Source organism: Stegodyphus dumicola, chromosome X1, assembly GCF_044657685.1.
Source record: "Stegodyphus dumicola isolate Sdum_Otavi_A_Nest chromosome X1, ASM4465768v1".
Taxonomy (NCBI): domain Eukaryota; kingdom Metazoa; phylum Arthropoda; class Arachnida; order Araneae; family Eresidae; genus Stegodyphus; species Stegodyphus dumicola.
This window is the reverse complement of record NC_140780.1, coordinates 37,621,271-37,648,215: the sequence shown is the minus strand read 5'-3', so window position 1 is coordinate 37,648,215 and position 26,945 is coordinate 37,621,271. Positions and strand designations below refer to the sequence as shown.

The 26,945-nt window shown below is 31.5% G+C and overlaps 1 protein-coding gene across 4 annotated transcripts in view; it reads right to left on the bottom strand.

The window, feature by feature from the left end:
* The window catches only part of da (transcription factor daughterless), a 178,611-nt gene extending 152,184 nt beyond the window's left edge, over window positions 1-26,427 (bottom strand). For 3 of the 4 annotated variants that reach the window (XM_035353356.2, XM_085807869.1, XM_085807870.1), the window contains exons 1-5: window positions 26,297-26,427; window positions 9,490-9,554; window positions 9,203-9,311; window positions 6,857-6,882; window positions 6,661-6,699 (exon numbers count right to left, since the gene is read on the bottom strand). In XM_035353356.2, coding sequence (XP_035209247.1) covers window positions 6,661-6,699; window positions 6,857-6,882; window positions 9,203-9,311; window positions 9,490-9,554; window positions 26,297-26,378 — 321 coding nt within the window. In that variant the 5' untranslated portion in view covers window positions 26,379-26,427. Of the gene's footprint in view, window positions 1-6,660; window positions 6,700-6,856; window positions 6,883-9,202; window positions 9,312-9,489; window positions 9,555-26,296 lie in introns of those variants that run through there. The other variant, XM_085807873.1, reaches the window with a different exon arrangement.
* Window positions 26,428-26,945: the final 518 nt, after the last annotated feature.

Below are 26,945 nucleotides of genomic sequence, written 5' to 3'. Positions count from 1 at the left end.
GTCAAGAGCTTAGAATGGAAGTACTTTGACAACAGCAACTAAGAAAAATTACTAACAACTGCTGACTGAAAGAATAGCACGCATTCTTATTTGTGAATTTCTGCATTTATCTTCCCCCCAATATCTTTTGGATTTATTAGAATAACCATTCTAATTTCATGAAGCCCTGTATACCATTAGTGCTGTCTTTCTCATTTCTAATTTACTTTCACTAGAACATTTACATGACATCAAGGGGCTCTTCATTCTCCAAGAAACACCTATAATCCTAATATTGCTTAAGCTTTGCACTATTTCTCTCTTCACCTATAAATTAAGTTCTCCTTCTAAAAACCACTCATTTCAAAATCCCAATCTTTTTTCTGTTTAGGACACAACCCCATTCATAATTAGAAATCTATTGCCAGGGCTAATGTTTGACACCTCAATGCATACATACTACTTACTATTTTATATTACTGCAGCTTTAGTACATAAAAAAGTCAGTTATATTGCAGAAACATTAGCTTTTTAAAAAAAAAAGAGCAGAAGAGATGAAAAATGAGCAATGCCCTCGCCGGGACTCGAACCACGGACCTTTCGAATACGCACCGAGCATGTTGATCACTACACTATGAAGGAAATACCTCATAATATGTTCATATCTCTGCAATTTTGATTTATTATGTTTCTCTTTGAGCAAAAAATAATCTACCTTATTTTCAGAAAACCTACAATAGGAATACATGTCTAAAATCAACATTTATTCAAATAAAAACTTGTGGGCAACTGCTTTGATCCACCTGTATGCCATACATACATACACATAGGAAAACAAAACCTGACAGGCATATCATTAAAAAAAAAAGTTAGCAAGGTTAAAAATAGGAAAATGGAATTGCATATATATGTCCCCTTATGAGACACATAATTTCATTGTCCACTAATTTTTTCACTTTTATATTTCTTATGTCTGGATTTTAAATTATAGAGAAACGTGTGAATTTTTTTACTTACTTTATATTGGTTTTGTTATATTGGTATTTACTTCAACATTCACACATCTCCAATTTTTTCCCTCATTTATTCCTATATTTATGTGTAGCTTCCTTTTTATAAGATGCTGACTAATTATTACTGTTATTTTAAGCTCATATATTTTTGAAAAGTATGCCAAAACCATCACTAAGGAAATAGATGTGTTAGTGTATTTCATAAATATAGTCAATCAGGATTAAATGGGACACATCCGAAAAGAAGTTTACTTCAGGACCAAAAAAATGTACTATTGCAAACCACAAGCATTAAACAAAACTGTCTGCGGAAAATGCAAAAAAAAGATACACAAATTTGCAGAATAACATCAGCAATAACAGATATTGGTTATCTATACGATAGTTTCATCACTTTTAATATTTATTTTTTGTTATTGATAACGCATATTAATGATTTAATTTACATAATCAAATGAATCTATTCTCCATATTAAACTGCTTGAAAATACATGTTGAATTGTTAATTGTATTTTTCTGTCAGCTATAATATGGTTTATTCTTTTCTCCTATGTGTTTAGTTGCTCTCAGCTTAACCATGATTTTGAGTTACCTGTCAATAGCTCTCTCAATATTAACCCAGTAAATCATGAGTTGACCATAAACTGCATACAGGAAAAACAACAAAATTATCAGGCAATCAACCCATCGGTTCACAGGAATCAAATATCTAAACTGCACACTTGATTCAACATTGCAAGGCAGCTTTGCAATCCCAGAGCAAACTTCTCTTTTCTGAGACTTCTCAATTCAATCACCAGAGGACACTAAAGTTTTATTATTTCATTAATGGTTTTGTAATCGCTTTCTGTCGTTTTACTTCAGTCACTCGAATTGGAATTATATAACTGAGCAATTAAATATAAGAAGCACGAAGTTACTCTGATTGCTTGATTAGATTAAAAGTAGCAGCACTTTGATCTATTAACCAGCCTTACAGTTTACATTACACACATTGTTGAGTTAGTTCATAGTTAACACTATAGATAGGAAATATACTTTAGCTAGGTTTAAGTGAGAACCACGGAAAAGAGAAGTTCCTTCCAGTTTTTCTGTTAACTTGTTTGCTTTTGTACTTAGTCAAATTGAGGTAACCTTCAATAACAAAAAATCATATGCAGTACTCACTCTATTCACCAAACCTTCGACCTAGTAACTTTTCCCTTTTCTGAAAAACTGTGTGGCTAATAAAGGGAATCTTTGTGATGAAAATGCTATAAAAAATTTAACAATGCTGCAGTAGTTCTGAAATTTTTAATTGCCTATCACATGTTACATATACACATATATTATATACGCTAGTGGTATGTAATACGCAAAGTCCAGTAGCAAACTTAAATACCAACACTGTTTAAAAGCTCAGATAATATACATTTTATTAAAAATTAAGATATGGTTTGACAAATATTAAAAACTTAATTTGCTAATAAGAACTGCCCCTAAATACTATTAAAATTTTTCGAAAGATTTGAAAAAGCTGCATTTACAGTAACAGCTCAACTAACCAGAGAGCTCAGGTAACAGGAAAATTTTAGAATTTAATTTTCTTAAAACATCATTTCCAAAAAATTAAACAAATAAGAGAAAAGTCATCAAAACGCATGTAAAACGCTTGAAACACTACTGATAACTTCTAAAATGTGAATGGAATTACACAGCCAACTTTCAGAAGATGTTGCTTACACCTCTCCCCCACTGTTGTATCTGCCTTATTGTTCTAAGAATTCATCCTTGGATTCGGATACCCCTCACAGAAATGAGTTGTATGTAAACCAGAGTAAAATCAGAGCGGGAGAGCTCCAGTAATTGCATACTAATTTGGATTCTATCCAGAGGGGCTGGCCATGTCCAGAGCATTTCTAATAGTGTCAACTGAAGTTCTAAATGTAACTGCTGGTGTTTTGTCCCTCTTTTTGGTATAGAAGTTATATTATGATAAGTTTTCACTGAAATGCAAATATAAAAATGCTACTTTATATTTGCATTTCAGAGCGCACACTATTTTGATATCTATTGGCTGAATGATGGACGTACAGTTTGGAGGAAAGAATAACACGGATCTATTATCTTTCACTAAAACTTGAATACAATTAACTAAAATCAGATCAATTTTTGCATCATTAAGTAAACTAACCGAATTCAAATGTTGCCGAGCCTTGGGTATGACACGATTTTCAAATCAATCATCCATTAACGCTTGTCTTATCAATGTTCTTCTACTTGCACTATACATAACGGGAAAATCTTTCCTCCTTTAAATGCTCGACATCACGTTTTCTTTAGGATTATGAAAAGTTTACACTTGTGCATTTCTGCAGCATTTGTACATGCTAAAATTGTTAGTCTGGCTTTGGAATCTTTGACACCAGTTGGAGACTTTTCTGTAGGTCTCTTCTTGTAGAGGTTGCTATGGTAGTTGGCAATACATATTGCTAGAAAAGAACAGTTTCATAAGCATTGTAAATTTGTTCTGGAGATAAATTTTCACTATTAGCGAGTTCAATAAGTTAATCTGCAAAGAGCTCAGCAGTTTTAGTTTCAGCTATCATACTATTGGCAACGAAAAACACATTGTTCCACTAAATTTTGTCTTGCTTCTATCACACAATGAGACAATTAAGCCTGAATTGTGTTATTTTAGCTATTTATTATACTTACGTCTATTTCTTGTACATGCTTAAGGATTACTTGAGTCCTGAATAAATAAATTCCTACATATACTTAAGGCTTATCGAGGGCCAATGCTAGATATTTTACTGCCTGATGCAGTCTTTAGAGGTCCTAAATTATGCTACCAATTTCCTCCCTAAGTTCTAAAATGTTGCCACTCCTAAATTCTGGGATTCAGTGCTTTCCTAAATTAAAAAATTTTGTCATCTCTTAATTTTGTTGCTCGGTGCTTCTCTAAATTCCTAAAATTGTACTTCTGTGCAATGCTTTTCTAAATTCCAGAAATTTTGTCTAAATTCTGCCACCCCAGTGTGACCATACCAGCTCTGGCGCCGGTTTGGGGTTTGTCTGAATAACGAATCAATTATTCTTAATTAAAATAGCATTAATTATAATCTTTTAGCCTATGAGTATCATTAACAAAATCTATTTTTAACATATGGCAAGAAATTTTTGTTAAAATTTTTCTTCAACTACATTTGTTAGAGCATTTAACTTAAATTTGTAATCATCGCCAAGCATTATGTCAGCATAAATGGTTACCAAATTCTTTGTTATTCTAATATAAAACAAATTGTTTAGGCATCGCTGCATTAGTCATTACTCAAGTTGTCATGTGCCAATAAGCATGCAGTGATGAAAGCAAAATATAATAAATTATTCGCTATATTGCCGTCAGAGATATAAAATATTAGTTAGTATAAAATCATCAATGTTTCTATGTAGAATCTTTTGGTTTGAGATACATGCCAAGCAGATACGCAGCTACAGAGTCAAATTATAGGTCACACAAATTTATGCCAAAATGATTGTTTCTTCAGTAACGACATATTTTATTTAATGCCGAAGTGAAATTAAGAATTGGGACTTTTTGCATGCTTTATTATGGGGGCAAATGAAATTCGCATGCGTAAAGCATACCAAAAAATTTTTCCTAAAAGAAAAAAAAAATTGTTGATGGCTTCGAGGTTCAGATTTTAGATCATTCCGAATATTCAATGTCCGGATCTCGGACTCTGCACTGTAATATACAGACTTTATCTGTTTTGCAATGTCTTTCCAACTCCGACCATAAAAATTTAGAAATACAGATTTATATACTCACTTATGAGAGACGCATCATATTCAATTAAACTGGGTTAGGGCACACATTGGTCGCATAGGAAATGAGAGGCCTTAGCAAAGGAAGTTGTTATGAATGATATAGGTGAATATACAGATGTACAGAGCTCTAAGAAAAAGACTATAACAATCAAGAAAAATTATTTTCAAGAAAAATGGAGATTGGCTTGGAATAGCTCGGACAGAAAAAGACGATACTTGAATTTGCTAAATATTTTGTCAAATATGAAATAGATCTCAACCAAATTATTACAGGACATAGTGGTTTTCCTCAATATCTGAGCCGTTTCCTGTTCCGAGAAAATGAAAATTATCATATATGTAATAAAATTGGTGATTCGCAACATTTTGTCAAAGAATGTTTACTGACTAGAATTGTTTCAGGGGCTACATGTGAATTTTGTAATATGAACATTTATAACAAGAAAACTAATGTGATAGCAAAATGTTACATTGATAAATTCAAAGAGAGCCCAGATTGGCATTATATAATGATAATATGGAGAGAGTATTGCATGATTTGTTTATTTTCGTGTAACCTGAGATATGTTTGTTGTATGTATGTTGCAATCATAAGGTATGTATGCAAGTGTTTTCCTTATTTTAATTTTGTTTATTAAAAGCTATTTTATTCATTTACATATTTTTCCCTGCTGCAATCCTTTAGATGTTTTAAGATCAATGGTAAATATACGGGGATACCACTGAGTTTTTTATATTAATTTGTTTTTTGGTTGCTTTTTACTAATATTTTAGTTACTCAGCACAAGGCTCGGTTTTTCGGGAGCTAATTTAAATGGAAAAGTTTTGTTTTGGGAGATGCATCTTCTAATACATGGCCGGATTGCTGGATGACCTTGTTTGTGGTTTTGAGCTGATTTGGCCCATCGATTTAGCAACGAGGCAATTTTTTGCTAGGAGGGGCAGGCCGCATCATAAAAGCTCCCCCCCCACAAAGAAAGAAAAGTGGGGAGTTACAACAAAAGAACTTCTAATGAGAGTTCAAATTAGAAGTTCTCTATTACAGAACATGAAACAGCACAGAAACATTATGACAGATTCCAAAATTCACAACAGGCATTTAGTTCATCTATCACATTCACAACTGTCACCAATATGTTTAAAGGGGTGGTTGCTAAAGTAACAAGCTGCTTCAGTTCTATTAAATGTATTTTGCACAAACATTTTTCCATCAACTACTTTAGACAAACAAAAACTGTCACTAAATAATGTGATTTAGCGTCAATAACATATAAGTGTAATGTTATAACTCAATCATAAGATCTTCACCTCAATGTTATATAAATTGAATTAATTCTTGATGAGTTGGTTTAATTTCTTTTAAAAAGTTAACTGTTATTTACCTGTTTTTCCTTATAGTTTGAATAAATAGTTACAATTAGGGATCTTCTTTTTGTGGAACAACATGGAGTGTTTTCAAACTTATGGGATTTTGGAATCAAGAAAAATGCGTTTTAATGGCCATGATATTGAGCTTTATTTTAAAATGGATAAACAAAAGCGATACAACATGAAAAATTATAATATGAAATTTAATTTTTTTATACATCATATCTGTAACTTGAATCTTATGATTCTAATTAAATAAAGAACAATCTTTTTTCCTTTAAACTTTTACTAGAAAGACTGGCTTAATCTGTTCCAACTTTATGGTCGATGGCTATCTACCTGAGAGGAATGCCTTTGTTCACATTATATATGGAAAAACCACGAAAACACGTGCAGCTGGCCTGTTTGCCAAGAATCAAATCTCAGATACAATCGGCATTTATTACTACTAAGTCAACAAAATGAGTAAAAACCTTTGAATACTTACAGGAATCCAATGCCCATCTAATTCTTTAGGCTCGGGACCCTGTAAAAAGTACATTGATAAATAAGACTTGCTGAAAATTTCATTAAAATATAATTTATCTCACAAAATTTTTAGATGAATGCACACTGAATTTTAAATTTGATAAAGACAAGTTCCATAATTAAGCAATCCATATAATTTTAAAAAGCCTACTTACTTCTCGTTTTCTTTTTGCAGGTGGACCTGCAAAATATAAAAATATAAGAATAGATGTCTTAAGCCTAAAACAGGAATGAACAAATATACAAGGTTTTATAACCACTTCTAGTACTCCTTATATTAAAATTAACAGCGTGGTTTTGCTCTTTTCTCAAAACAATACTTTCTATTACTAGCATTTAATGAAAAATATTGGATTTAAACAGTGCTGAGAAGCCATAATTATATATTTATCTAGAGTTTCTACACATTCCTGCACATTGAAATTTAGGTACTTTTAAAGATCTTTAGTGAAAAAAATTACAGACGAATTAGCAAAGTGAATTGATTTAACTATGCAATTATCCATACCCAAACTTTGCTTTCGTAATACCATTCTAAGAATAAAATACATTTGTAAATAGGATACTTTATTCTTAAACATATTCTAATACTTAACTATGAAAGTAATTCCCAGAATAAAATCCATTTTATAAAACTTATCATGTAATTAACATTAAATTATTAAATTCCTCCAAAATTTACACTTATAATTGTCCCACATATTTTGAAGATGCTTAGTGACATGCAAGTTTTACTAACAATTAGTTTTATGTTGATTCTTTCCTTTATGCCTTGTTCTGTCATGTTCTCACTCAGTCCAGAGGTTATGCAAATTTTATGTCAAGTGGCATAAGTTAAAATGAGAAGTAAAATCATAACCAGCATAATTCGTATTAAAAGCTTGGCTGCTGCCACCACTGAAGCTTGCTAAGAGAGAGAGACAGATGCTGATCAGAACAGACATCAATGCCCAACACCAGCAAGATTGGTATGTGTTGAACGTTAGCTGCACTTTGTCTGTCTGAATCAGTTAGCATCGCACATTATGATTCTAGCACAGAGTTGCTAGAATCATAATCCAGTTAGTTAATACACAATATTTAAAATAAAATTCCAATAAACTGCTGAAGCACCAGAGGTGCTAGGTTGTTTTATAGTATTTAAAACATCATTGGCTGCAGGGAATAAAGTGTTATGCTAATTTTTATCTTTTTTTATGTTCACAGTACGGATTAAGGAAAAGTGGTACCTCATATAACACAAAAAAGCACTATTCAATCATAATCTAAGAATATTTTATTGTTTAAAATACAGATAAAATAAGCATGTAAATTATGATATTGATTCTAAAACAATATTACAATAATTACATATAAAAAGCTACAAAACATTCACATTACATAACAACAACACAAACCAAAATATTTATGCATCTTAATAATATTAAAATTTGTCAAGACATTTTAGCTAATTTAAATCAATTTTTTTGTTGCAATAAAACAAGCCCACTACTTCATCCTCTAATTTGTTAATGTTTTCACAATACTCCTTTGAAGAATAATTTTCTTTCTCTTTATGTAACCAATTTCTTTCTCAGTAAGGTTCCTCTACATTTTAGAATTAAAAATTTAATATATGCAGATATATTTGTTAATGCTGTTGTTAAGAAGTGCTTCGGAAACTGTGTTTCACAGCGTTTATTACCTAATTTTTTTTTTTTTTTTTTTTTTTTTTTTTTTTCAGAATCAAATCATTCTTATATCTCCAAATTGGAAAGTAATGCCATTTCAAAATATGACATGGGAAAATTTAAATGTTTAATTTTAATGCCATTTCTTAATTATGGTTTTAATATATTATCATTATGATATTAATCAATTTTATTACATTTGCAAAGAAGAACATTGAAAAATTTGCAAACATTTGGATAAAAATTTTGAATACAAACTGATCTTGCAATCACCAAAATGTCAACAAATCGCTATATTTAGTATGGTCTAATAAGAGAAAAAAAAAAGAAATCATATCTCAGAAAAGGAAAGTATGCTTCTGAAGTAATATTTTATGAACTCTTCATTCTCAAAAAAAAAAAAAAAAATCGAAATGTCAATGTTTCAATCAAGGCAGGGGCCCAGTGCTCTATTAAGCAGTAGGAAAGAATTCAGATAACTTATCAAATACATACTTGTCAATGAATTGTTAATTCACACTCAAAATGGCAGTCGTAAAATACAGGCAGAAATGTCAAATGAGTAAAATTAAGGACTTTTAAGGACCAAAAATTGTTACCAAAAGACCTAATGATTTTTTAAATACTGTATGAACCCAGTTATCAATGTCAATAATTTAACTATACAAACTGCCCAAAATGTTATTCCAGCATTTGGAAATTTTTAAAGAACATCCTTTCTGATTTGTTCCGAAGCACTTTAGTCTACTTTAAACAATAACGTAACATCAATAAGCATCCACTGTAACTGTTGCTCTTATATAATAAAAAGTAAAAGTTCCAATACAATACCTCTGACTGCTTCACTGGGTAAAAGCCTTTGCTGAACTGTGCCAGAATACTGAAAATATGCATCACCGACAGGAAGAAGTTCTACACCAGGAAAGGGATTTATACACTCCTATAAAATAAAAAAATAAAAAAAATCCCATCAGATTATAAATTCTTGATCATTACAGAATACTGTAAATCACAGTAAAATAATATGGGTTTTATATATATTTGAATTACAAGTACTTATTTTTGCATATACACGTGCATTTATTGAGTTTGCAAGATTTAAAATAAAAATAACATACCTGTGATAATCCATCTGTACCAGGATTAGGATATGCCATAGGATATGTCATATCCCTGGACTTATCTGAAAATAACAACATAAAATCAATGTTTAACTAGAAATTAACTTTAAGATTGGTAAATATTTTTTAATCAATTTCAGTTCCAACAAAAAAAAAATATGTTTTTAAATACTTGTTTCCAATTATATCAGAAAAAGACACTGGAAAATTAAAACTGCTACATATGCCGCACAACATAAATGCAAACAACATGTATTTAAATTTCAGCATAAACATACTTTTTGGATCAGGGAAGCACTGTTTTTGATAATGCAAATTAATTTTAAAACTACATTTTCAGAAACAACTTAAAAAAAAATTAAGTTGGTAATTAAAATCCATAATAATGAACCTATATGCCCACGATCTCTTCTAATGGCTGAAATGTAAAATCACCAATCACTGGAATTTCCAACACGAGTTTAATTCCCTGTTACCGAGTTAACAAATTATGACAAAGCTTATAAGAGTTATCTTGACTTCTAACATTGAAAATTAAACAGATAATGAAATAAACTATACATCCCCAATACACTGCCAGCTATTAAAATTGTTACTACATGAAGGAAAGCATTAGATTAATGTTTATTTTAAAACATATTATTATGGAAGCATGAAATGATTAAAATTTCAGTTAATTGTGAGAGGTAGAACATGTAGAAATGAGTATCCTGAGATTCTGCCTCTGACATCGTGAGCAGCTGTTATAAAGTTAGGCATTACAATTTAGCATCACAGACTCTGGATGGATGTTACTGAAATGGTAGTCCATGCACTTTTAATTCATCTGACGTACTGGCTGGCAGGTGTTGTTATGAAAGTCTCTCTGTAACTATAAGCCCGATGTTTTAAATTGGTAGGAAATGAGAAGCACGTGCTGGTCAAAGCAGAACAAATTGATATCGAAGAAAGAGGACAGCAGAGGCAATATATAGTCTCATTCTATCCTAATGAAATGTGAGACAGCAAAGGCTTGTAAGATATACAGTCACAGGTATTAAAACCTTAGTAATACGGCAATAGGCTGGTCAAAATAAGCTTCTTGTATGAACTAGAGGTGAATGAGATGTGTATCTAGTGGCAACCCACATCATTAACCTAGATGCTAAGCAGATATGTCAGTGAAGAATTCTATATTCCATATTCCATTTGTTCTCAGTACTTGTATACAAGGATACAGCCATCAAGATGCTATAAGGTAGGCTTCCTGAACCCAATAATTCTAAACAGTCATTATATCTTGCCCAAAGCATGCAGCAGTTGTGAGATGCAATAATTTATAGTCACAGTGGGCCACGATTCCACTGTATGCATAATCTCAAATGTGCCGATATAAGCTCCTTCTTCTTGCATACGGCATACATAACTTCCAACACATACACAATAAATAAATAAAATGTGATTTCCAGATGAAAAACAGGCATTTTGCCTTTATAATGCATCGAAGCATCATCACTACTCTCTGCAATGTGCGTCAATCTAAAAAATGTTAATCATTTGGATATCCCAGCATGTTCTACCTTTAATGCAAATTTTCAGGTCTGTTGTGCACATTGTTCACAGTTTAGTAATTTTTAATACACACAAATCAGATTATTTTCCCTATTTTCCCACAACTTTTAAATTCTATAATGTTCATACGTTTATTTAGAATAAAAGACATTAACCTCCTTAGCACCTAAAAAGGAGACACTCACACCAAATTTAATAAATAATCATTTCTGCATTTATTACATGCAATACAAATACTACTATTTTTTCTTCTATATCTAAATTTTTTTAATTACTCTCATAGAACATGACTGCAATTAATGTCTTTTAAACTAAAAAAAAAAAAATTATAATATTTTTTAAGTGTTACCCAATACCGGGCTTTCTGATGGCATTATGATTTTTTAGACATATTAGATATTTTTTAGAATATTTTAATGGTTTGCAGCACTGAAAAGGGATGTATAGTAGCACTGAGAACAGAATTTACTACTCAAGAAAGAAACTAAAAGATGAACATGCTAAAAGTTTCAGAACTGATAATTTAATTCACCACTAAAAAGACTAAGTCTACATCAGCTTGCATTATAATGATCTTTTAAGTAGCACTGGTGAATTCTGATAATTGCACTATTTTAATACAGTACAAAATCCATAATCCGGACCTCAAAGCCACAAACTTAATCATGCGCGTTTAATGTGCGTGTTCGCTAAGCATGCACGTAAAGAAAAGAGAGAATTAAAGAGAAAGTATTAGCACAAAAAATGAAGCAACTTAAACATCTTACATTGAAAGAAATGTTTAATAAAGTAAACAAATAAATATTAAGCTTTTTTTTTTTTGTAAATTTTGATACCCTTTACATCATAATTGCTCTTTATTTCATAAATTACGGTTTCATATTTTTAATTGTATAATTTCTGCATGCCATCTTACCAGATTTAAATTGATGATCTATAATCTGGAAAAACCCCTAATCCGGAATAGCTGAAGTCCCGAGGAGTACGGTTACGGACTTTGCACTGTATTTATTTCAAAAATGTTACTCAGTCTGTAAACATTTTATTAACTAAAGTACTTCAAATAACAGTTACAGTAAAATCACAATTCACAGCATTATTTATTTCTAAAGGCTGATCATCTTTCAAAATGTTTGTAAATCAACGCTTTTTTTCCTACAGAAATTAATGTAAAATGCATTAATCCATTTCCAAATCAGATATAACTGCTCTGCAGGGGCGTAGCTAGGATTTCCAGCGCCCGGGGTCAATTAAAGAATTTGAGCCCCTTTCTGTGCGCAAAGAATGGAAAACACTTCATTAGAAAATTTCGTAGCATCAATTTGGCGCCCCTTGGATGCTGCGCCCGGGGACAGATGTCCCCCCTTGCCCCACCCTAGCTACGCCACTGCTGCTCTGATGGATATTATCAAATCTAAGATAAAAGAAAGATAAATATAATATTAAAAAGATAAAATAAGATTAAAATTTGATTTTATGGTTCGGTACAAAGTCGGATGAACGACATTAGTGGAAATTAATGAGGAACAGAAATGGACAAGTTTACATTTTCAATGACAAATCCATTTTCATTTTAGCAACACGTCTTTCTACAGCATTTTCTATCTTTCCTTGTCTCTTAGCACTACTTGGAACTCACTTAAATTTGTGCAGCATGACTTGTTGCTGTCTACATTTTAAAATATTTCTAAAGTGAGACATACATTGTCAGTGAAAATGCTCATACTGCTGCCTGTTACTGCTTTATAAGAGTGATATTATTACACGAAAACATTGAGCCTTATAATATTTTGTATGAATTTCACATATAAAAGAACTACAATATCTTCCCCTGCTTCTTTTTCTGAAGATATGCCCTGCACAATCACATTTTGTTGTTGCTCTTGAAACTGTTCCAGTTATTTCTTCTTGAGATCATTTTTATGATCCTCTAGTAACTTCTCCATGTCTTCACTGCTAATTTCCAAGTCTGGCTTTGCCTACACACAGTACAATAGATAAAAAAAAATTTCCTGCCAAAGCTCTAAAAGTCTCTGTCTGTAAACATCTGGACATAACTCCGTCTATGTCAGTTATGTCACCCTATTAATCATTTGCTGCCACACATCATTAAATAGTAAGCGCAAAACACTGAAACAAAGTTTTAAAAAAATCCCAAAATGTTAATAATCTCTCAGAACTCCCCATAAAATACACTCATGTCCATAAATTAAAGATAATGCAAAATCAGGCAAAGGAAGAGTTAGAAGCAAAACAAATTTGACTTATTTGTAAAGCTTATTTATTAAACAAAAGGTAAAGAGCAAAAAAAGATGCTATATGTTTGATATTATTAAAAAAAATTAGCGATTTTTTCTCCCTGGAGCAAATTACAAAAAAAAAAAAAAAAAAAAAAAAAAAACCTATTTACAAAAAACCAATATTACATGGTTGGTATGATTAATACAGTGTATGTCTCCCAGACGATGCAATACAGTCCGTACAACGCCTAGGCATGCTGAGTATCAAATTATCGATCTGATCTTGGGGGATATTACACCATTCAAAACGCAATGCTCTCCGAAGTTCCGGTAGACATGTAGGAGGAGGTTGACGGGCTGCAACTCGTCGGCCAAGCATGTCCCACGCGTGCTCTACTGGATTCAAGTCCGGTGAGAATGCTGGCCAGTCCATACGGGTGATATCCTTCGATTGAAGGCATTCACTTACGATGCTTGCACAGTGAGGACGGGCGTTGTCATCCATAAACACAAATTGTACGCCCATGGTGCCCCGAAACAAATGTACATGTTGTTCCAGAATGACGTTTTGATAGATTTGGCTTGTCATGGTTCCAATTTGAATGTGCAGGTCAATTCTTTAACCCAGAATAATTCCACCCCAAACGAGCACTCCTGCACCACCGTAACGTTGTCGTTCAATGATGTTTACTTGGTGGTAACAGGTACCTGGAGCTCTCCATATGAAAGTCCGGCGAGAATCAGACTGCAAGCTAAACCTGGACTCGTTGGAAAACATCACGCAAGCCCACTGTTGCGGTGTCCACAACGCATGCTCTCTACTCCAGGCTAACCGCAGGCAACAGTAAGTTGCAGTAAGTGGAACGCATCTGACAGGTCTACGAGCATATAGACCAATCTACACTAAGCGTCTGTACATGGTCTGCCTTGAAATTGTCGTACCAGTGGCTGAAGAGAGCTGACGAGACAGGTCTGAGGCTGTGCTCCGCCTGTTTCTGCTGGCAGTAACTGCCAAATACCGGTCCTCATTCGGCGTTGCAGCTCTGGGGCGAACTGTGCTGTAATGTCTACTCACATTACCATCATCTATGAATCGTTGCCAAAGCCAGGAGATGACACTCTGGACAATTCCAAGTTCGTATGATAGTTCCAGTTGGGTACGCCCACATTCCAGACGGTCGATAATTCTACCACGTAAAAAATCATCCAAATGCGTCCTTTGTGTCATAACTATTCGGTTATTGCACTGAAATGCTTATAAAGCGCCTGCAAACAATTTTACTTCTTTGCCTGTATTCCTTATATATCACTCTCTTACACTCTCGTCATTGTGACGTACCATCGGTGTCATCTGGTTACTTCCTGAAATTTGCATATGATTCTTGAAGATGTGTGTAGTGATTTTACAGGTGATATATTTATTTTAGAGTTTGATTTCAGTGTGACTCCGAATTATCCTTAATTTATGGACATGAGTGTACTTCTGAAAATTATTGGAAATCACTACAGCAGCGATTTTATCACAGCATGAACTTCTCTGTTTATTTTTTGCAAATTTAGTGAATTTCCCGAAATTTTGCAGAGAAAGATTTTTTGTCACAAATGCCAAGTATCTACAAATTTTCAGATTAATTTTTATTTTAATTATAAAATCACTTTTTGTGTCAAGTATCTTATTTGAATATTATCTCTACTAAAAGTTTTGCAAAAAATACCAAAATCCACATCAGAACTTAGAATCTTAAAATTACTATTGCTCAGTTTTGAAAGCTTCCTAGAATGCTACAGAATATTGTTTCCCAAAGCTTATAATAGTCCCTTGTTGCCTTTCGTTGCAGATAAACAGTTCTCATGAAGACTTTTTTTATATGAATAAAAACACATAACTACGAAAATCTGTGTATATATATATAGCAAAATTTATCTGTCACCCATATTCTTGGATGGAAATTTTAATCTTAAATAACAGCACTGATTACATTAAGAGAGTTTGGCCAGTTACAAATTTACAATATAATGCTTATTTAGTTACATATCAACTATTTCTACATAGCTAGAAGAACATTTTGCTTTTCCCACTTTTTCAAAAAATGTTAGCACAAATCCTCAACTGCAGCAAAGTTTTGCATAAACTTATTAAAACAAATCCTTTAGTACAAAAGTTTCACGAAATTTCAAGAGTTCAGCGAGTTTGCTGCTCCCTGCTATAACACAACTGCCTTAACAATCCCATATTACAATCATTAAATGAGTCCTCAATCATTATTAACCACATGCAAATGCCTAAAATCTCTGAAGGTAATGCAGAAAGTATTTTCTACTTCATTTGTTACAGTTATCATACAAACTAGGTTTAGATAAAAATAAACTTGAATGGACTATAGAAAATGTATATCATATTTACAGCTTTAATTATGTTAGTTAATAACTCATACAAGATTAGATTTACTTAAAATATTTCCAAATTTTTAAGATTTCATCATTCGACTTTACAAAAAAGAGACATTAAAACATTCGATAGTTATATTCATTTGATTATATTAATAAAATCAAATTGAAGCTGTAATTGGTGCAGAGTGCATGTGGGAGAAAAATTGATAAATAAATATTTTTTTAATACTTAAAGCAATCACTAGTGCAACAAACTGCCTGTTAAAAGGGTGGTGTCCACTTTTATCCGTGGATTTTTAGCCGAAAATTCTGCCCCCTACTTAACCACTTGCGCTAAAAAGATGCTTTTGTCTCAAACTGCGAGCGACATGAACACCACGTCGATAGGCATTTATCACAAAAATGAAAATAACGTGGTGCACACGTCGCCTAACAACGAGATTATTTATTTCTGGAGTTACAGCTCTGGATTGCACTCGGCAGACGTGGAGCAGCGTAAATGAGACACCTTACCGCTTGTTATATTGTAGCGCACAGCACCGCAACCGTGAAGTTTAGTCGTAGCGCAAGTAGTTAAGGAACACGTGCAAGTAACCCGTCCCCTATCAGCTGTCGCCTGACTGAACAGTTTTCTCTACTCCAAGTTATCCATGCGCAACTGCACATTTGCGATAAATTGCTAAACTGGACTTGTATACAGAAGTTGAACAAAGGTGAAATAAATTTATATGAATTTAACCCTGTTTAAAATTAATTATAATTTAAAATTAAAGAGGAAGATAAGAAATAAGTTTTGCTTCTATCAGGAATAAAATTACACTATAATAGTGACATAAATTACACAAATATACTGAAAACTTATATTAAAAACTACTAGTGGGCTACGGCCAAAGAAAACTTTATAAGTTTTATGTATACCTGAAAAGAAAATGCTAAAAATAATGTCAATATAAAAGAAATCAGTTCATTCTTTCCAAGCAACAATTAATTCGTAAATAAATTTTGTTTGTTACTAAACTAGAAAACAAAAATTTTTCACACTTCAGATTTCATGTATATGTACGATGTTACGATAGTTAATAGTCTATTCTAAAAACAATTCCTTTAAAGTCCAGAAACAAAATTGTGTGTCTTTCGTTTATTACTTTGATTTTATTTAAAATGTTCCATACATTTTGAAATTATTATACGCACAATAATGTTATCAAAAAATTACGTTACTGATACATAAAAACAAGAGTTGTAGCATGAAGATATTTTCGTTAAATTTTAACTATGTTCTTCATTAATAACACTAATGCTTATTATTACTTTATAAATAAAACTACTGCTTATTACAAAATTATAAAATTTCTGACCATACCATAATAAATTATGATAAAAACTTATCAGTGCTTTGTATTTTCAGTTTGTTTGTTTAACAGCTTGTGGCAAAGCACTACTTGCCTAAATGAAGGATGCCTTAGTGGGAGACCTTTTAAGGGAAAATGACTTCCCTTTATGTTACACATGGTGAAAACTCCTATGCAACCAGCTAATTCGAGAGCTTCACATTTTCCGAAATGATGAAAATTTTAATAAACTGAAATGCAGTTTTGGAAACATTGCTGTTGGAAAATATGCAAAAAGATAAGTTAATTTTATCCCTTAGAAACATATATGTTATTAACTTTACTACTCAGTCTTTTGAGTGGCTTTCTCATTTTATTGGAATGTTTTGTATAATTAATTAAACTTTTGTGTGCGTGTGTGTATAATTAATTTCCTTTTCTTGAGATAAATTACTTCGAATCAATCTTCCAAAGTTTAGTTTTAGAATTTTTTAAAAACTATTTTCAGTGTCAAAGCTTCATTAATGCTGATTGCAATTTCTGTGCCTAATGCTGAAATATCAAATATGAGATTCAGCTAAAAGGTCAGAATGCAACCATTTGTCATACATGTTAAACTTGTTGATTTATTTCCTTACTAAATAACAATTAGAAGTCGTAACACATATCAGTGAAACAATTTTCATGTTTTCTGCTATCAAATTTAATTAACTAACTGTAAATTAAAATGAAAATGCAGTCTTCCAAGGATAAAATATGAAAGCTTTACCAAAGTACCCTTTTTTTTTTTCCTAAATATTATGTCAAAGACAGAAATATCAATCTAACCGAATAAACTAATTACTTTTAATACTTATTAAGGAAAGGAGTTATTTATAAATCCCCATATTTTAGTTTTCCTTAACTTAATTTGTCTGGATTTTTTTAAAAATCAGAATTAAAAAAGACATTTTTAGTCTTTCCAATTCCAAGTTTATTTCAGTACTTAGTTCTTAAACACAATCAAATCAAAATAAATGGTATGCTGAGTAATTTGGTTTAAAATATGATAAAAAAAGAAGAAAAACGTTAAGCAGTCTGCTCCGTGGAAGTTAGTGCTATTAATTAGCAAGCTAATTTGGCAAACGGACGCCAAATTTGAGCCAGCTACGGACTTCCGACTTTTAAAAAAAAGTTTACGCTGGAACAAGGTGGGCAAAGTTGTGAGGTCTTGGCTAAGTGAAAAGCGTTTATTTACTTGCAACCTGCTTCGTTTCCCCCTCCTGTGTAGAGGAAAGAAATTTCGGCTCAAAGTCAACTATTTTCCCTCATGGCCAAAAGGATACCAAACCGTTAAAAGATATAAATCTACCTACAGTGGGTTACTTTGCTGGTTACAAACACAAAAATGATAGTAAAATTAACTTAATAACAGTTCAAATTTACTTTCAAAAGATTAGGAAATATAGATATGTAAAAGAAAAATATGAATATGTGTTAGCATTGTTTCACATGTACACAAGGCAGAAAAAATATCCATACACCCACAGCAAAAACGTTGTTGTACTTACCAAAATACCACTTTGGTTTGATTTTTTTCTTATGAACACTTATTCATTTAGCATTTTCTAGATTCCATTTTTTTTTTTTTTTTTACAATGCTCATTAGTTTAAAAACAGTGTTTTCAACACAGAAATATATACATGGCAACACTTTCCATGCGAAAGAAAATGTTTCTATGCGCAACAGAAAGAGAAATCCCCGTATTAGCGGTAAAGCTTAACACTCACAATAGTGGTTCTATTTTAGCTCATATTCAATTTTTGTTTAAATAAATTACCCTTTGTAGTAGTTTAAGGTTTGTGTGTTAAAAATTTGGTGATGTCCCCTAAAACTAAAGAAATCACAGCTGATGAGAGAAGAATTATCCTGAAACTTAGAAAAGAAGGCAAAACTCATTATGAAATTAGGCAGGTTGTAGTAAGGATACATTCTTCTGTCCAATATGTCATACAATCATTCAATTCCACTGGTTCTATTTTATCAAAGTCATATTCTGGGTGCCATAGCAAACTAGCCATATGTAAAATTAAAATATTTATTGGTAAAGTGTATTATTCTCAAACAAAAGCAAATTTTGCATATTTGGAATCAAGGGAAGGAATTTAATGTGGCTTAGAAGCAGTACTGCATTTGATAAAGAAAATCTCATATTAACAGTCAAACGTGGCGGAGGTGATATCATGATCTGGAGATGCATGGCAGCAAACGGAGTTTTGAGCACCAATTATGAACACCAATAAAAATACCAATACAAAACACCAATTGTGTGCACCACCCCAATTCCCAGACCTCAATCTCATTGAGCATTTGTGGAATTTACTGGAGCACAGGATCCGACAGCACCACATAACCTCTAAAGAAATACTCAAAAACAACATCATGAATGAATGCAGCAAAATAACCAAGGAGGATACTACGAAGCTGGTTCAATTTACGTCAAATCGACTTGCAGAGGTCCTCCAGTGGAAAGATTATCCTACAAGTTACTGAAACTACCTATATTTTAGAGAAAAAATGAGTATTTTAAACTAACATTGCTATGTATGGATACTTTTTCTCTTCCAGTGAAGTTCCCCCCCCCCCCCGGTAACAAAAAATTTGGTACTTTTCCGTTTTGAGGACCGTAAAAAAATTGCAGCGAAAATGCATGCGCAAAATCGCCAAATCTAGCAAACGCGCCCATTTAAACAGCGCACCAAATCTAGCGTACACGCTGGTTTCAGATTGCGAAAGTTTATATAGTTCTATATTTCTTAAGACGCCATTAAAATATTAGTTTAATTTTTAAATCCTTTTTTGATATCCTATCGATTTAACAATTTGGGAATTGCCCATGACAAAAAGTCGGCAATAGAATTTTGGGTAAAGTGCAGAATCACCCACTGTTTGACGCGTTTTTAAGAATTGCACATACTCAATATCCACGTGCACATCGACCTATTTTCACTTAAAAAAAAATCCTAGAATTGCACAAAAATGGCACTGCGCACACCCTTGACTTTATCTATGTACATATCAACCTATTTTCACTTAACAAGTAAAAGAAAATTGACAAAAATCCAATTGATTTTACCCTTGTAAAATGCGGCAAACAAATAAGTGAGCGATTCTGCACTTTACCGAGAATATTTTCAAAGAAAAGGCATCATTCATTATAGAAAATTCGTTTGAACAACCAACGAGATGAAACTATGCTTTAGCGATAAGTCGGTATCGAAATAGCGATGCAGGCATCCATTCAGTTATGTTTAGCAAATTTTATATAAATTATAATAATGATCTGAAATAGTTATTTACTATTATGCTTCCATTCAGTCATGTTTAGCCTTTTTCATATAAATTATAATCGTAAAAAATTAAAACATCAACCTTAGATAGTAATTTACTATTATACTTCCTTTCTTGCCACAATTATTAGGGTTGCCGCAATTATTTTTGGCAGCATTGGCATCAACAATAGTTTGGCGATTTTTTACGGCCCTCGAAACCGAATAGTACCAAAAATTTCTTAACATACATGTATGAAAATATGTATTAAAAAGTTTCTAAAATTACTAAATTATTGAAAAAATTCAAAAATTGCAGCTTCTAGCAATAATTTTTTTCAATATTTTCAAGTGTTCTCTCTTGTGTATGGATATTTTTCTGACAAGTGTATATATGACACAAAAGATGCTAAGATTGTCAAAAGCATGTATAATTACGGCTGTGCAGAAATAACATATAACAGATGACATGCTAAACAATATTCTCCGCCATACTAACTAAAATAAGGGCAAAACATAAACAGCCTCTTCAATTTTTGATTTAAAGGACCTGTAAGATTCCAACCTTTGAGTTACAACTAAGAATGAAGAACCTTAAGAACTGGTAAGCGAAGTATTGCTTAGTTCAGTAGACAGAAAGAAGAACTCAAGAAGGGTTAAATACCCTTTATTATCCAAAATAAATTTAACAGACGACGCCTTCTTAGAGTTTACAACAAAGCCTCCACTTGGGCTTGAACTCAGGAATACTAAGAAGTAAAACTTAACTATAAAGATATAGCCGAAGCTATCAAGATTATAAGAGAGTTAGCCCCTTAACCCTAACTAAACAGTGAAGCTATCAAGGGCTTAAAGAACGACCGAGCATAATAATAGCTTAAGAGAGAGTAGCCTAAAAGGTGAACACGCACTGCTCAGAATCTCTGGCTCTCTAACGAAGTCAGTACAACTTCAAATTTAAATGCTTGTTCTAACTTCATTTGCATTAACCACACTTGTAAAAACACGTTCTGGCCAGAAGTTGTAAGCTGAAATTAAGAAGCAATAGGAAAGTGGCTTAAACTAAACATTAACTGTTAAAAACTGAAGATAAACCTTACAAGCCCAAAACATTTAACTGTTTATTTCATTTATACAACATCATGATATGAAAATAATAAGTGTTATGCCACTTTTACTGAGGATAGGAAGTAGATATCCAAAATTTTATGCCTAAAATAGATTTCCCCCCTCTTTTTTCCACAAATTTAACCTTTATCAAAAACTGAATTTTTAATCCCTAATGGCACAGAAGTTAAGAAAATTCGCTGCCAAAAGACTACTAATAACGCACAACTACATGACACACATGTGCACGTAAGATGACTTCATGCCACAAAAAGCTTGAACATTTTGTCAATGAACAATGTTGTAGAAAAAATGTTTGCAGATGTAAAATGTACAAACAAATACTAAAAAAAAATTTTTAACTCATAGTAAATTTCCTGCTAAATGACTATTCTGAAGTATATTTCATTTTCTAGATTTCCCCCCTTAAAGGATATTGGTATTACCCATGCAAGAAAAGGATATAGATAATTAATTACAAACATCTAAACCTTCTCTGAGATTTTATTCCAAATACAAAAATACAGCATCCAGTTACATTAACCACAAAACCAAAGCTTGCTAGAAAATAGTCGGTTCAAAAAAAAATTTTTATCGAAACTGAAAATTCCACATAATTATTTTTTACTTGTAACTTATGAAGGCAAAGTACAGATGAAGTTTAATGAACAAATATTGAAGGGAAGAAAATAATTACAAGCAACTGAAAACTCAACTGGTGAAAAGTTAACATTAATTTTGAATTTTATGCTTTGACATTCAGCTTGATAAATTTTAAATATCTAAATAGTAATTCATTTAACTAGGAACTAGCTAGGAAACTAAAAAAAAGGCAGAGAGACTTTATTCATGATTAGCTAATTATATATAATGCAGTCAGATTAGCACCTACAACTTTTAAGAACATTCATAACTCTCCCTATACAAAGGTTTCAAATCCATATTTCAATCCTGAATACTTAAACCCAATTAAATATTTCTGTAAATTGAAATTCCAATGATGAAAATTAAAAAGATATAATCTGAGACAATAAGTAATCAGGAGGAAGTAATGAAAATATCAACTTTAGTTATAAATTAAAGCCAAAATCTTAGATAAAACTTTCCCTTCAAAATGATTACAAATTAAACATAGAAGCTTATAGCCAAAGTCATATCTTCTGTATATTGCAATATGCAGTCTAAAGTCACATCTATCCAGGGCCAGCACTAAAGACGGTACAACCAGTGACGCCGCCCAGCGCAGCAGAATTTAGGAGTGCCAAAATGTTTAGAATTTAGTGAAGCACAAAGCAAAAAAATTTAGGTGTGCCGAAAACTTTTTAAATTTAGACAAAAAACTGAGAGCAGAATTTAGATATGGCAGAATTTTTAGAATTAAAGTAAGCATTAAGCAGCAGAATTTAGGACTGGCTGAAATTGCACAGGGAAGCAAAATGTCTAGCACTGACCCTGCATCTATCTAGAAATATGCTGAAGAAATAGATATTTTTCAATGCGGCTACATGAGTAACACCATCAAAACATTTTAATAACTACAAAAAATACCCCAAAATGGGAAAATATGCTCTGCTAATCTTTGTAATATGGTAACACGTAGTTTGGCGACATTTTGGTTAGGCGATAAAGGTTACTAGGTAGAACTTTAGCAATAATCTGAGAAGTACATAGTTCGAATCGCAGATTATTTTGTCTCAGAGAAATGAGAGATCATGAGACATGTCACGTGACATTTTCCATAAAATTCCGATCGTGATTTTAGCTAATAAGGACTAGAAACAATTTCGCTGCTAACGTGCAAAATCGCCCACTTATTTGTTTGGCGCTTTTTACAAGAGTAAGAAGAATTGGATTCTTGTCAATTTTCTTTGACTTTTTAAGTGAAAATAGGTCCATATGTACATGGATAAAGTCTCTGGGATATTTTTTTTAAGTGAAAATAAGTCGACGTGTACATGGATACCGCGTGTGTGCAATTCTTAAAAACGCGCGAAGCAGTGGGCGATTCTGTACTTTCCCCAATTTCGCACCTAATCTTCGTTGTGATCAAGCACTTTTGTTCGTGAAAACAAAATGGGGTCCAAAAAAAAAAAAAAAAAAAAACTAGCAGGTTGCTATAGCATTGTTGGTCGCCAAATTTTTGTCAAAAAATCGCCAAGTTACCATAAATCGAAGATTCAGCACATGTTCTTAACCTTTTACGATGTTATGAAACATCTCTGGAATACTAGTTTAAAATATAATTTTATACCATAAAAACCCATAATTTTCCTATCTATCTTATATTGTTTCATAAAAATCCTTAAGAATAAAAACTGCAGAATGTTCCTAGTTGAACTACTTCACACAGTTTGAACAAAATAAACAAAAGTAAAAAATTAAATTTATATGACATTGGCCAAAAAAAATAACATTTCAAGTAAAAATGTCTTTCTATAAATCTACTATACAAAACAAATTTACGTCCATATTTACATCGTTAAACAAAATATATCTGAATATGCACCTGGAGGAATATTAGGTTAGTATTTAAAATCATATTTCAAAATGTTATAAAGAAACATATATGTAAGGGACCCAAAAGATATGAAATTGTTACATTTCATCTTTGTGGTTATTCTAATACTGTTTGAATCACAATATATGAGAAAAGTAACACTTTAAATTTAATGAATACATTTAAATTAGTAGCCGTTGTGAGATGGAATTCAGAATTTAAAACACACAAATCTTTCTCATGAGATGCATCTTAAATTGAAAATCTTATCAGAATTAACACTTTCGTAAAATTCAATACTGATCAAGTAAGTTATAACATACAGTTCAAACTTTAACAGTATTAAGTTTTAAAAATATAATAACTTTGAAAGGTTTCAAAAATTTATATACTCTAAATATTACTTACTATGGCTTATCCAAGACAAAAATTATTCATGCAGATAAAAATTGCAACGTGTAAATATTACAAATAAAAAGACAAATTCTAGCATTAATTACTTAAGCTAAAATTATAGCATTAATTATTTAATTAATCTTTAAGACTATAAGAGAAAGTTATAAACTAAATATAAAGCAAATATGGTTCAACTTATATTAAAGCATCTACATTATTTATCAAATATTCAATATCTAACATTTTACTTGATAAAGCATTTTGCAATAAATCTCAAAAGGAAAATGTTGCTACTATACACACATCTAACTTCCTATGAAATTTCTCACTTAAATCATTTCAGATATATGTAAATTAAATGAAGATACAAGTATTACCTAATAATTAGATACAAGCATTATCTAATAATCAATAAAGACAATTTGATAATTGATACTTAAGTATAAATTAATATGAGAAAGTAAATGGATTTGATATATACAGGTCCTAAATTATACCACATCCTCAGATACTGAACAATTCCTGATAAACAGAAGATAATCCCATTATGGTCTCTGCCATTTATAAATCTTTTCTCAAATAAGAACATGTAACACTTCTTTTATTACAAATATCTGCCACGCATTATTTTATTACACATATATTTACTTCTGTGATATATGCATTCATAATTTTTCTGTCTGAATTAGATTCAAGGAGTACAATTTATCACACTACATGAATATTGTTTGCTTAAAACAAATATGAATGTATAAATAGACAAATCAGAACTTAATTTGATTACCTATTATTAATGTAATATGATGTGAGAGACTGCTCTCACAAAATTTTTACAAAATACAGTTATAAATCAGTTAATATATTTTTAATTTATTTCATTGTAATATCTACACATTACATAATTTTATACTTTGTATTCACACACAAATTTTGAAAAGTTTGGGCTTACTGAAACTCTAAAGTAATCACTACTAAAAGTGGTGAAATACAGAGAGGTATTTACAATACAATGTATAATTCCTCACTATGTAAAATAATGAATGAATACAAAATAGTCTGCTATAATCGGATAGCTTTTAACAAAAATTATACCTACATAATCAACAAATATCACTAACATAAAATTTATGGTAACAAGAAAATTACAATAAGAAATGGATAATTAATACTGAAGAACACAGTTCCGAATTTTACTTCACTATTTTTGTATTTCTTTTTCACAAAATCAAATATTTAATTGAACGAAATATTTACTTTTTCGCGTATTTATTATATGAGCGACAGAAATTTCGACTGCTAACATAAAGAGGAAAATTCAGGCCATTTAAATATCAACTAAAATGACAACAAGCATCATTACACACACCAAAACATTAAGAACAATAGACACCATAATAATACACAGTTCACAATTCAATATAAATCTATTCGTAACAATACAAAACAGAAAATGACTGCTATGGGACTAAATTTAGGAACAAAAGGTCCACGTACAGATATTACTGCTTTATTTGCAAGTCCTTATTAAATGCAACTAACTATATCCTACCAATTATATGATTAAAAATGAACTTTAGTCTCTCAACAAACTAGCTGCAAAAGAAATTCACTTGCCTGACTGAATGCGTTGAGATCTCCGTGTTTAAAATACACATGTGTTACACTTAAATACAGGATTCCGATTTGAGCGTGTCAGTTTAAAACTTTTATGTTTAGGAAAATAATAAAATGCTTATGATTAGTAGGTATCGACACATAAACCGGTTTCGCTACATTAATTTCAGATAAATATTTTCACTATAACACATATCACCAACAAATCCATCATTTAAAGCATATTAGCAACAAGCTTTACCGTATAACAACAATGAAGATGGAGGAATGATCCCCACTAAATCTTTGAAAAAATTACTGGTAAACGAGAACAAAAATATGTACTGATTGCATTGGTCAAAAGCGAAATGAATATTTAAAGTCCATACCTTGTTGTTTATTCGCTATCTTATTGAAGCAATTTTGGAAAACTTCATATAAGTGCATCGGTTCATCATCATTTGTCGCCATGATACTACATGTACAACAAACATACTCTCTAACTCTCAGCAGAAAAAGAACTTTTTCCTGTGTTGCTCACTAGATGTCGCTAACAACGAATACAGAGGAAAAACAGTTTCGGTTAGCGAAAAGCAGCTCTTGAAAAGTATTCTCAAAAGTTTAAAAATAAATAAATAAATAAATAAACAGATATCCTAACCTCTCTTAAATATATATATATATATATATATATATATATATTCTCAAACTATTTTTGAATGCCTTATATTTTACAGTATAATGCAGTTTTACAGAATATTCACTATTACATAATGAGGAGAGACACTGATAGCGAAAATCTTGAAAAGAAGGACTCATCCCATCAAAATTTGTGTTCATAGTGAAGTGTCATATTTATATTCTGTAGCCGAAAAAATTGTTCCTCGTGGTGATAAATCTAAATCTGTACCAGAAGAAAGCAGAAATATTACCAACAATACCTTATTCTCCGCTAAAACTTCTGAGATAATAAAAGCCCCAGTGAAAAAAAAAAAAAAAAAAAAAAATGCTAAAAGTTCAGATAACATATCTGCTACT